Source organism: Eutrigla gurnardus (assembly GCF_963514095.1).
Source record: "Eutrigla gurnardus genome assembly, chromosome: 5".
Classification (NCBI taxonomy): domain Eukaryota; kingdom Metazoa; phylum Chordata; class Actinopteri; order Perciformes; family Triglidae; genus Eutrigla; species Eutrigla gurnardus.
The window spans coordinates 28,689,570-28,702,063 of record NC_139919.1 but is presented as its reverse complement, the minus strand read 5'-3'; the positions used below and the strand labels follow the sequence as shown (position 1 = coordinate 28,702,063).

The 12,494-nt window shown below is 46.9% G+C and overlaps 2 protein-coding genes across 2 annotated transcripts in view; one reads left to right on the top strand and one right to left on the bottom strand.

Annotated features, from left to right (window-relative positions):
• LOC311013211 (uncharacterized protein) overlaps nucleotides 1-611 on the top strand; it is a 9,360-nt gene extending 8,749 nt beyond the window's left edge. Inside the window, exon 6 of the mRNA XM_084009183.1 lies at nucleotides 1-611. This exon is cut by the window's left edge and continues 322 nt beyond it. The gene's annotated coding sequence lies outside the window, so the exon portion shown is untranslated.
• An 8,173-nt stretch (nucleotides 612-8,784) lies between these two features.
• cxxc5b (CXXC finger protein 5b) lies at nucleotides 8,785-11,637 on the bottom strand. The gene is made up of 2 exons (XM_084009821.1): nucleotides 11,409-11,637; nucleotides 8,785-10,499 (listed from the first exon to the last, which is right to left on the bottom strand). The coding sequence occupies exon 2, from the start codon at nucleotides 10,301-10,303 to the stop codon at nucleotides 9,416-9,418; it is 888 nt and encodes a 295-aa protein (XP_083865947.1). The 5' UTR covers nucleotides 10,304-10,499; nucleotides 11,409-11,637; the 3' UTR covers nucleotides 8,785-9,415.
• Nucleotides 11,638-12,494: the final 857 nt, after the last annotated feature.

Here is a 12,494-nt window from a genome sequence, read left to right as displayed (position 1 = left end):
GAAAAAGACTTGAAAAGCTTTCCGACCTGAGAAAAATGAAGCGGCTTTGATGTTGAGTTCAAATACGCTCGTGTGATCGGCAGACTGAGATAAAGACTCACAGACGACGCTCCCGTTAAACGAGCTTTAATGAAGTTTTTATATTCAGAGGTCTTAAGAAGAAGTTACTGGGAAAGGGATTGGGAGTGTATTTGTACATGTTGTACATGTTTAGTCGTGTCACTGTTGTGTTTCATCACCGCTGGCGTTCACCAGCGGATCAATCGCCATGGTGACGGGCTTTCTGGGGATGAAATGAGAGGAACGACTTCATGGTGAACAATAAACAAAAACATAAAAAACATCTTGGTTTGTGGTCGGTTGGCCTCCTGTTTACACCGAAGTCTTTATGTGAATGAATCAACAGGAAGTGATGATGTCACAGAGTCTACGGGGATTATGGGGGAATGAGTGGAGTATTTGGACGGGGATGATGTTTTGGTTCCTCCAGCACGCTGCATTTAATAACAAACAATGACTATGAAGTTAAATAGCCGACTCATGATTTTTTCATTTATTATCTGTTATAATCATACTTTGGTCCAGACAATCATCTCGGCTACTATGTCTCGTTGGTATGCATATTTATAAATATTATTATTATTAATAATGATACTAAATGATAAATAATTCATTCTTATGCCATGACGTACCTCCTCCTTGGTACCTGGACGTTGGTATTAGTCTACATTTGGGGGTCAAAGTTTAAAGCCGGTCCAGTTTCTCTAACTGCGCTCCAATATTTTGGGTTTGTGGCCAAATAACCTTTGACCTTTCCCCGTCGACCTCGGCTGCACTCTGTGATTAATGCTAATTAGCAAACATTCCCACGAGCCTATCGGCTGTCGACTCGGAGCCTCGTTATGCAGATTAAGATTACCTTTAATAAGGTTACTCCCCTTAATTGACCTTCAGGATAATTGCGGTGACCTTTGCAGTAGCAGTTTGACCATGTGACCGTAAGATCCATACTGATGTCACATGATAACAAGTCTCCATGACAACGGAAACACCACGATATGTTTGTTTCTTCCTTCCAGCAGCGTATTTTAACATCTCTGTTCCCGCTTGTGTTCAGCCTTCAGTCTGGTCGTCGGGTTAGTGGAACACATGATCGGCTGCAGCCAGTGAGGAGTGAGGAGCTGCATGGACGCGGTCAGGTGACACGCTGGGGGGGGGGGACAACGCTTTTTGGCCCTTGGAGGCTGCTCTAGAGGCACTGACCTGCATCGTGGTGAAACTGGAAGAAGAGCTCCTGTGACGGATTTGATCACTCTCTCACTACTCCAGCGTCGAGTCAGCACTTTTCACCTCCAGGGTTATTGTCTCGTATCGATTGAAATGTCCCGGAGGAACGACCTGAAAGGAAGGAAACAAAAACACTGAATCCTTCTCTAACGATACCATGAGACATAGCAGTACTTACTCCCTAATTATTGGGTCACATATTTACTTAATTGGTCACTAATTCACTGAGAAGTCTGCTGACACTCTTTTATAGTGCTAAATGTTATGCATTAATTAATTTCCACACGGGTAAATGTGACACCTAATGTAATCATTGCACCTGGTCAAAAGTGATGACTGATGCATTCAAAACTCACCTTTTCACTCCAGCTTTAACCTTTAAACTATTTTTGCTTGTTAGCTTGGTTTGTTCCGTTCTCTTTTGTTTTGATTTTTGACTTTGACCACCTGGAAAGGTGTTATGTAAAACTTATGTATTCTTATTATTTATTTAAAAAGGAATAAACAGAGGATAACAGAATATCCCAACTTTATGGCCAACGTATTGCTCGTTTTTCTAATGAGCTTCTATGTCTTTTGTTGTGGGGATAAAAGAGCAAATCAACGGAGACTGATTTTATCTTTTTATTTTGCATTTAACAGTCGAGTCCGTTCATATGGTTATAGCGTGCATTCAGCGTGGGAGAGGAGGGGGAGGAGGCTGGGGGGGAGAGAAGTTGCTGATGGCGGCCACTTACACAAAGATTATCTTATTCAGCGGGATGCGTCAGAAAACAGGCCGTCAGGAGATCAAACGGCGGAGCAACAGAAAAGCTGATTAGCATGTGGTTTAAGAGCGAGACGCTGGAGGGGAGAGGGAGGCAGGGAGGGGGAGAGAGGGGGGGGGGGGGAGACGGCGCGAATGTGGGCGGCAGGTCACGGGAAGCGGCGCGTCACAGCCAACTCAATAAAAGTCCTCATTCCTGCGCCGGCTCTCTCCACGCCCGCAGCCGCGTGCTCAACGACGTGCCGCTCCAAAGAGCGCGCGGATGTGCGTTCGCGCGTGCACGCTCACATTTCTTGAATCATGTGACTTGACATGAGCAGTCATGCACAGTGTGAAAAGCCCCGCTATATATAGTCCAGTCGGGACAGTGTTGGGTTTCCCAGAGACGCTTCGAGTCCGGCTTTGTCCCGCAAGAAAGTCCACTTGTCCCGCTGCGGGTTGGACAGTTTAAACAAGGACACTTCCTGTCCCCGCATGATTGTAAACTTAAAAAAAAAAGGATTAGATGCCCCGAGGCCAATAAAGCATATCTTATCTGTTTTTTTGTGTGAATGAAGTCATTGTGAGGAGTCATTATGAGTCAGGAGATCAGACGGATAACGGCTCCGGACTTAATGAATAACAACACCTCCGCAGCGAGGCTTCAGACGCGGCCCTGAAGAGGAGAACGCTTCATTCGTGTTGGAGAATCATTTATGCAAAAGAGGAGAAAAAGGCTGCAGGATGAACAGGATGAAGAGACATAAACAGCTGAGAGCGTTAAAGTGTTAATGTGGGAAAACATTTAGTCAGCCATCGAGGTTTCCAAGGGCTCGCTCTCATATTTAGTAATAAACATGTACAAATATATAATAGTGTATACGGACACATTTTAAAGGGCCTTACAAATGACTGAACATGTTTCACGTAATGAAATACATCATGGTTTTAAATCTGATATGTAGAAAAAGTTGCCCAACAAAAAAAAGAAAAACAGTAAGAATCAAAGATAGCTATTGAGAGGTATTGGATATACTCCCAAAACACTGAAGCCTACATTTCCCAGAATGCAATGAACCACATCCGAGATGCCCTCAGTTTGTATTGCAGTCACTTAAAAACAAGTACACCAAAATTAAATGTTAGAAATGTAGCTAACCTGCATATGTTGTGTAATTAGCATAATTAGCACAAGTTAGCATCATCACTTATACGGACAGAGTTTCAGCAACTGCTTAGCTGATTTGGTCAATATTGGAGTTTTGTTTTGTTTTGTTTGAGGATGCCAAGTGCATTTCTGACATTTTCAAAAATTAAAAACAGGAGGTTTAAACCACAAATCATATTTAAACAGCCGGTGGGCTGATTTTATTACGTTTCAGTCAATTGAGACGTTTTAGAGGTCACTGAATTACTGTATTTGAAATAACTTCAACTCCGTTTCGGTTGCAGGATATTTATCAACACAATTAACCAAAAAGGACGGAGAGCATGTTCGGTATAATTCACAGGCTAGTAGCCGACACTCTAAAGGGGACTTACAATTGGATATTGGAACAAAACTAAAAATGTGGAATACAACCATGTCTTTATAACAACGACAACAATAAAAGAGGAGGTAGAATACAAGAGTCCTGGAACAAGTTTAAAAATAGAGAAGACACCATGTGCATCATCTTTCCGTCCACATCGCCATGACGACACGATGGTCTACGGGTGTTGGAAGGTCGAGTATCACACATCACCTGCAGACGGAAAGATGAGATGACGTTGCTGTAAACATCAAAATTGGCAGTCACGCTCTCTCCGGGTGTGTTGCCACTTCCTGTTGGCGCTCAAGGCCATGACAGCAGGACCCGGTGACCCGCTTCGCTTCATCGGAGAGGAGGGGAGCTAATGATTCGCAGATCACAGTCCCGTTTCTCTACAACCAGAGGAAGTTGGCGTCGCTGAACTGAAAAACCCTGAAGATGGACGCCGTGTGCCCGTCGTGGCGTCCACCAGCTGTGGACATCATCAACATTTGGACAGGACGAGGAGGAAGGAGGGGAAGTAACCATGCACCGTCCTGGATGGAAAGCCCCGGCCGTGCTCCTCCTGCCCTGTTGGACAGCTGCAAAGCTGAGGGTCAACGCCACGTAGCAGAGCAAAGTGCAGCTGCAGCCGCGGCCTGCAGCAGCAACGCTGCTATAGAGCAACAAGCAAGACGACTAGAAACGTGTCGTCGGAGGTCTGGAGACAAACGCAGACAAGGATGAAGACGTGGCAGCAATAATTATTCAATGATAAATAAACTTACACAATGGAGTCCAAAAAAATAATCAACAGAAAAACATTCACTTCAGGTTTGGAAAACAGAGAAACGAGGCCGGACGATGGCAAAAACTCAGGAAAACACCGACTAAATACACTAAGGACTAATTGGTAACAAGACACAGGTGGGCAGGCTGAATGCTGATTGGAGGAAGACACAGGGGGCGGGGCTAAGGCTGTACACCACACAGGTGATACACAGGAAAAAAAGGAGGGAAAAAAACTGCAACTACAGGAAGTAAAGCCAGGAACACAATAGACAGAAACTACAAAATAAAAGAGGAAATCGACAAAAGGAAACCCAGCAGAATGTAGAGTCTGGAGAAGAAGATGAAGACGGAGCGATGAGGATGATGATGAGGAGGATATTACTGACATGTTTACATATTTAACCTATTTTCTTATATCATATAATAGTAATATCATATTCGATCGTTTCAGCTTTATTCCAAAACTTCAAAGTGACGTGACGGTCGTTGAGATATTCTGGTTTAAACTGCCAATTTAGAATTTTTGAAAATGTCAGAAATTCATTCAGCGTCTTCAATAACCTCGTAATGGGTGATTATGCTAACTAAAGCTGATTACTCTAATTCTGAGCCTGACTCAGCAGTTGGAAGTAACCGATTTCTCATTACAAGTAAACGCAGCATACTTCCGTGAGTAGCTTCACCTGGGAGACCAACCGCTGCTGACTGAGCGAGTACAAGCACTTTCATTAGTGGTCACATGATCAATCACCATGTTTTAACTGACTCTTTGATAGATAGGAACCTAAAACACAAGTAAATAGATGAACATGTTACGGAGTACAACTTTAAACACACGATAACAAGGTGTAGCAACATTCTTGGACCGATCAGATACATTGTAATAGTAACAAATTAACTGTAACCATTTAACTGTCTAAACATAGCCTACTAATTAACGTAAATACAACTACAGACGACTATAAAGACGCCAACGTGGCTCAGTGGATGACAATGTATGAGGGTTTGATGCTCCCCCGCTAGAGGACCGCATACCTGGAAAACCAATAACATTCGTAGGTCAGAGGGTTGAGTTGTCCATTAACCACGAGGTTGGCAGTTTGATCCCCGGGCTCCTTCTGTTGACGTGAGCAAGACAATCCCCAGGGGTTTCCTAAACGTTGAGGAAGGGGTCAAATACAGAGGTCATGTTTCACATAAGTACCTGTGTGTGTGTCTACTGTAAAAAAAGTTAGTAATTTAGTGCTAATTAGCCAATGTTAGCACGCTAACACCCTAAACTGAGGCGGTGAACATGTTGGCATTTAGCTGATGTTAGCATTTATACTTTAGCAGTATAACATTAGCGCTTCCACTGTGAGCATATTTGCTGACAGGGCATGGCATTTAGCTGAAGTTAGCATTCAGCTGACGTAAGCACTCAGCAGAAGTTAGCATTTATCTTAATTTAGCATTCAGCTGATATTAGCATTTAGCTTAAGTTAGCATTCAGCTGAAGTTAGCATTCAGCTGACGTTAGCACTCAGCAGAAGTTAGCATTCAGCTGATGTTAGCATTCAGCTGATGTTAGCATTTATCTTAATTTAGCATTCAGCTGATATTAGCATTCGGCTGAAGTTAGCATTTAGCTGAAGTTAGCATTCAGCTGAAGTTAGCATTCAGCTGATATTAGCATCCAGCTGATATTAGCATTCAGCAGAAGTTAGCATTTAGCTGACGTTCGCATTCAGCTGAAGTTAGCGTTCAGCTAAAGTTAGCATTCAGCTGAAGTTAGCATGTAGTTGAACACCCCCCTGATAGTGATGCTAGCATGTTGACTGAAAACAAGACACTGAGATGATCACATTTAGAATATGAAGCTGTATGAGGGGGGGGGGGGGGCAACTGTCTCACATTGGGAGCAACTTAAAGCTCGACACTCACTGTCAACAATCCATTCAGCATCACGCGGTTGGTGTGAAAGAAAGCCGTTATGAAATAACACAGCAGGCGGCCTTTATCGCCACGATTTGTCAAACTTCCTGGAAACACTGTGGCTTTTGGAAAAAAAAAAAAAAGCAGGCTAAAGATTAACAGAACGCTGCCTCCGAAACGAGCTCCATGTGAACCGACTGAGGAGCAGAATGAGATAAAAAGACAACTCACAATCACATTTTGAATTTAATAGTGTTTTTTGTAGGTAGCGTGAGCCCCCCCCCCCCCCCCCCCCCTCAGCAAAAAAACAGGGGATAGAAGTTGGTCTATTCTGAATCCACCTTTAACAGCTTTAAAGGTCAAAGGTCAAGAGTCCCCTTTGACCCCCTCGTGTCACCAAAATATAACCCGAGGGCGGACGGGCAAGTCTTTTTTTTTCTTTTAGCAATGTGAGAAGCCATTGTGTGTCGGAGGGTAACGTGTTTCCCATGTGGATAAAAAAGTGTGTAACGGGGCGTCGTGATGAGGAACGATCTCAAGGAAAGATGCTGTTCCTGCAAAGCTGTTACACATTTTCTAACGCCGGGGATGAAAGCCAAACGGAGGGAGAGAGAAAAAAAGGGGGGAGAAAAAAAGAAAAAAGAAAATCACAATGAGACACAGTGTCTCCGAAGCAGACGCAGTGGCCAAAATTTCAAAGGTCTGTGGCTGCTGAGTGGAGGGGTCCGCCCAGCTCCAGCGCAGGTTGCCTTTGGGCTGGCAGGTTGTTCCACTGCAGTGTGTGTGTGTGTGTGTGTGTGTGTGTGTGTGTGTGCTGACATACGTAGGCTCCACAGGGGTCTGTGACGGCACACACCGGCTATCTGGACGGACGTCATTAACCCCAACGTCTCGCTGCGGTGCGTTCAGGGCCCCTCTCTCTCTCTCGGATCTCACGCTCATCTACCCCCCCCCCCCCCCCTCTTTGTCTGGCCCTCGCTATCTTCATCCCCTGCTGTCCACCCCCCCACCCCTCCCCTGCGTCTCTCTCTCTCTCTCTTTTCTCTCCCCCTGTGGCCTGCTTTTCATCTCTCCCACTCTCCTCCCTTCTCCCTCTCTGCCCTTCACCACGTCTCCTTCTCCCCCCCTCCCCCCCTCCCTCACCCTCTCACTAGATCCGCTTTCCACCCCCCCCCCCCCTCACTCCCCCAACTCTCTCTCTCTCTCTCTCTCTCTCTCAACCCCCCACCTCCTCCTCTTCTCTGTCCTCCGTTCAATCCCTCCTCCTCCTCCTCCTCCTCCTCCTCCCCCCTCCTCCTCCCTTTCTCTCCTGCCATCTTGCAGGCCAGTGGAGCCAGACTGCAGGCGTTCAGGGAGTCACTGGACCTGCTGGGCAGCGGGTGACACAGATTTCCGGTGTGTATGTGTGTGTGTGTGAGTGTGTGTGAGTGTGAGTGTGTGTGTGCATGCGTGACGAGAACAGGGAGGGGGGATTAAGCTCCAAATCACTAGAAAGAGAGAGAGAGAGAGAGAGAGAGGTGGAGGAGGAGGAGGGGGGGGGGGGGGGGGAGAGAGAGAAAAAAAACCCTGCAGATCCAAGAATTTGAAATTCCCCCCTTTGTCTGGGCGATGAAGAAACACTGGACTTTAACTACGAGACTGTGTTGCTCGTTCAGCGCTGCGATAGCATGATGTTGGAGCTCCCGGCTTTTCTCCATGAGTTGGCAGTGTCCTGCGTTGGCTGGCGTGCTGCGCTTTCTCTCTCTCCCTCTGCCTGACACACACACACACACACTCACACTCACACACACACACACACACACACACACACAACCCCCACAGATGCACACACACACACGCACACACACACACAGTCCCTCTGCGATCCCCCTGACTGAAGGCACACAGGAAGTGCAGCCGTGGCCCAATTATAGCGTGACACCTCGGGCCGGCCGTTGCCATGGTTACGTCTTCCCTGCGGTCCCCTGGAGTGTGGCGCCGAGGAAGAAGGTCTTATCACATCAGCCATCGTTACGGCAACAAGCAAAAAAAAAAAAACCCACCCTGTAGCCTCTCAGTCCAGCCGGCTGTGATCATGTTTATAGTGTGTGTGAATATATCTATATATATATGTGTGTATCTATATATATATTTATAGATATGTGTGATCCTGACATGAATAGATAAAAAGGGAAATTGCGTGAGCGCGTAAAAACACGGAGACAGGTTAGGTGCGTGGCGGCGTGTAGGTGTGTGTTTGAAGGTGTGTGTGTGTGTTTGTGTGTGTCTGTGGGGTTGTGATAAGACTCACCATTAGGTGACTCATAATCCACACAACCTCTCTCTCACACACACACACACACACACACACACACACACACACACACACACAAGTGTGTACAACCAGAAACACAGTGGCTAACATACACACAGACATACATACACCCAATTAAAAACCACACACACACACACACACACACACACACACACACACACACACACACACACACACACACACAGTAGTATAAACCCAGCCTGTAGACAATTACACATGGCCAATTTCTTTTTTTTTTATTTCAAAAAGGGCAAACAGAGCTATACAGTACAAGTTGCACATGAAATAATTTAGCCTAGGCTGAACTCATTCATTTCTTACTGATGCAGTGACGTCAGAACAACAGAAACAAACCCCCCCCCCCCCCTCCCCGTTAGAAACAAAACATTTGGCTCCTTTGCTTATTTGTTTTTTTCTTCTTCAAATGTCCAAACACAATACATCCAAACTGGAAAGGGATGTAAAAAAAGACATAATGTTTTTTCCGGATATTTACAGTCTATTTACAGCATTTTTTTTTTGTTGTCGTCACCTAAATATTGACACGCACACACACACACGCACACACACACCCCGCATTGGTATCCTTCTTTTCCCTCTCTCCTCTCCACGTCACTGATTGTCAAAAAGAAAGGATGGGAGAACGAGTGTGGACATTCTTAAAAGCGGAGCTGCAGCTCCTCCTCGGACACCGGACCCCCCCCACTCCTCCCAGCGGCGGATCTCTGAACCACAGTCCCGGTACGTTAGCATGGCGTCCTTGTGTGTGTGTTTTTTTTTATTTCGCTGCAGCTCCTCAAACAATCATCCAACCGGGATCCTCTGACAAATGCTGCCGCCCCCCCCCCGTTACTATCCATCCAGGGTGCCGTTGCTTCTCTCCTGTGCCAGACCCAAAGTAAAGTCGGAGCCCCTTAGATCAAACCCAGACACTCTGTTCTCAAACCCGGGTCCTCCCGGCTTCCTCTTCAGCTCCTCGCACTTCCTGTATTTACAGATCTGGTGTCCCCTCTTGCGGTTGCGGCAGCTGCTGCACTGTTCGCAGTTCGTCTGACGCCGACACGGCACGCACTCGCCGCACCGCTTCCTCTTCCTCCGGCCGCCGCCGCCCCCGGCCAGCGAGCCGGGAGAGTAGCCCTCGGCCACCAGCCCCTCCATGCCCTCGGCCGCCACCGCCGCGCTCCTCCAGTGGCCGCCCCCCATCTGGAAGCCCGCCAGGGGGAACAGCGCGGGGCTGAAGGGGAACCAGGCGCCCAGGAAGGGCTGGAAGTCAGTGCTGCACCCGGAGGAGTCCTCTTCCTCCTCCTCGGGCCCGGATCCGCCTCCATCCACGTCCCCCTTTGTCTCTGCGGGCTCCCGTTTGGCCGGCTGGCCGCTCGGCGCTCCGAGGCCGGCCTGCTCCGTGGTGGCGGGGGTCAGAGCCAGCAGCCCGGCACGCATCAGCAGCTCCGCGGCGTGGGCCAGGTGGAGCCCGCTGGGCGACTCCCACATGTCGGGCCAGGAGGGGGCCCGGCGGGGCTTAGTGTGCGCGGGCTGGGCCTCCCGCTGCTGGGCCGGGGAGGGCTGGATCAGGCCTTTGACGTCCACGGCCGGGGAAGGGGTGGAGATGTAATGGGAGAGGCCGTAGGGATGGCTGGAGCGCTTAAGGCTCGGTCTCAGCGGCTCATTGGGGATTTTAGCGCTGCTGCTGCGGGCCTGATCTGGGGAGGAAGGGCCAGCGATGTCTACGGCAGTGGACATAGCAGTGGCTGTGTGTGGGGGTGCCTGTCCTTGTGTGACTGTGTGTGTGAGTGTGTGTGTGTGTGTGTGTGTGGGAGAAGGGGATTGAAGCCGATGCGGGGTTGACAACCGTCCTGCTGTTACTTCAGCCAAAATGGCAAGCCTTGGCCTGAGTCCCTATTCCCATTCTCTGCAGCAGCCTCGGAGTCCTGGAGAGCTGGAAATGAATGGGGGATGAAGAGAGGAGGGTTAAGAATAGAAACGTTGGAGGGACGAATACAGACAAGAGAGTAAACAAGGAGGAGAGGAGCCCACGGGAAGAGATAGCTTTCTCAGCCAGGGGGGCAGACTGTCAAAGTGTGGCGAATCCGCCTTTAAAAACGGGGAAAACAACAAATATGTACATGTAGATTGTGGAAATAAACTGCGCGAACAGGAGCCGTGTATGAGCCAAGCGCGTGGCTCGGACTATGATTTCCGCATACAGGAGGCGGTATCCCTTTAAGGATTTCACGGTATATCAATGCAATCAATAACAGAGCGACAACAATATGCAAAGATATGCGCATATGCGCAGGTCAAATGTGGAGCGCGCTTTTCAAATACATTTTGACGACTGCTGTTATGTGTGCCAAGCACACAGCTTTAAGCTCGGCGGAGGAAGACGAAAAGAGGGAGAAAGGTAGAGGAAGAAGGAAAAAAACAGGCTGTCTTTTGTCTGGTATCGACGGCGGAGGAGCGAGGTGCGCAACGATGCGGTTGCTGTGGATAAAAAAAGACTCCAGGCTGTAATTCCGTGTCCACGTTTGTTAGAAAAATCCGGCGATTAAACGCGAAGGCACATTGCGGGTCAAACGGGTTTTTTTATAGAGAGGGGTCCGGCAGGAAACCCGATCGATCCCCCTCTCTTTCACCGTCATTCCGGGTTACCTAAGAAGACGGTCGGCCGACGCCACGACGAGCTGACCACAGTCCGAGTGGTCGCTGCGACACGGCGCCGCGCGCACGAAAAGGCGACAAAAAACACCTCCCCCCCTCCTCTCTCTCCTTCCTCCTCTCTTCTCCCCCTCCGAAACAGCGACAATCAACAGGAAGTGTGAGTGTGTGATAAAAAGGAGCCGCTTACCTCGTCCAAACTCTCCTGTCAAACATATGATGAAGTCATGAAGTAATGGCGTGCTGATTGTAGTGTATATGGACGGCGGAGCTGCCGATTCCTCCTCCACCTCTCCGTCCCGGAGGGTCTGCAAACACTCTGCACGGAATTTGGGGGCGTCGCTCAAAATGCGAAGTGGACTCCGCCAAGCCGGAGAGACCGCGGTCAGAAGAGCGACCCCGCGTGATGTCCACGCGAGGACTCCGGCGCGGCGCACGCGGACAAGCTGTCCGCAGGAAACAGGCGACTATAATCCAGTAATAACATGCATCGGGCGGCACACACACACACACACACACACACTTGTGTTGGTCCCACCAAGGAACACCTTGTTATAATATTTCATGATGTACATAAATTGCAAGTACCCCCCCACCCCCCTTTTTTTTCTTAAAAAATAAAATAAAATACATATTTATTACATATATAAATGTTAAAAATATATTTTAAAAATATATTTATATGTATTACATATATAAATGTTTATTTTCTTATTTAAAATAAATATTTATTACATATAAAAAATGTTTATTTTTTCTTCAAAAATAAATATTTATTTCATATATAAATATTTATTTTTTCTTCAAAAATAAATATATATATGTTATATATATATTATAAAAATATATATTATTTTTTAAACAGCAAAGCTGAGGAATATATGTTTCACAAAATAATATTTATAAAAATATAGGCTATATATGTATTATATAAAATATTTTAACAGCAACACAGGATTATATATATAATAATAAATATAAAATATATATATTTACATATGAATATCTAAACCTATCGATAAATCCTTTTCAATACGCGCGGACATTATTTATTACAGCATATTATAGCCATGCCTTTAAGCCAATTATTAAGTCAGTGAAGACGCCTCTGTAAACTAGAATTACCTCTCTTAATTTGTAATTAACTTAGTTTAAACAACCTGCATTAGCTTTGATCAGCTTAGCATACAGTGGCTCATTAGTGGACGTGAATGGGAGATGAGGGATGTGAATGTTTGCTTCATGGTTGTTGTTTTTTTCCCCCACATTCATCAAT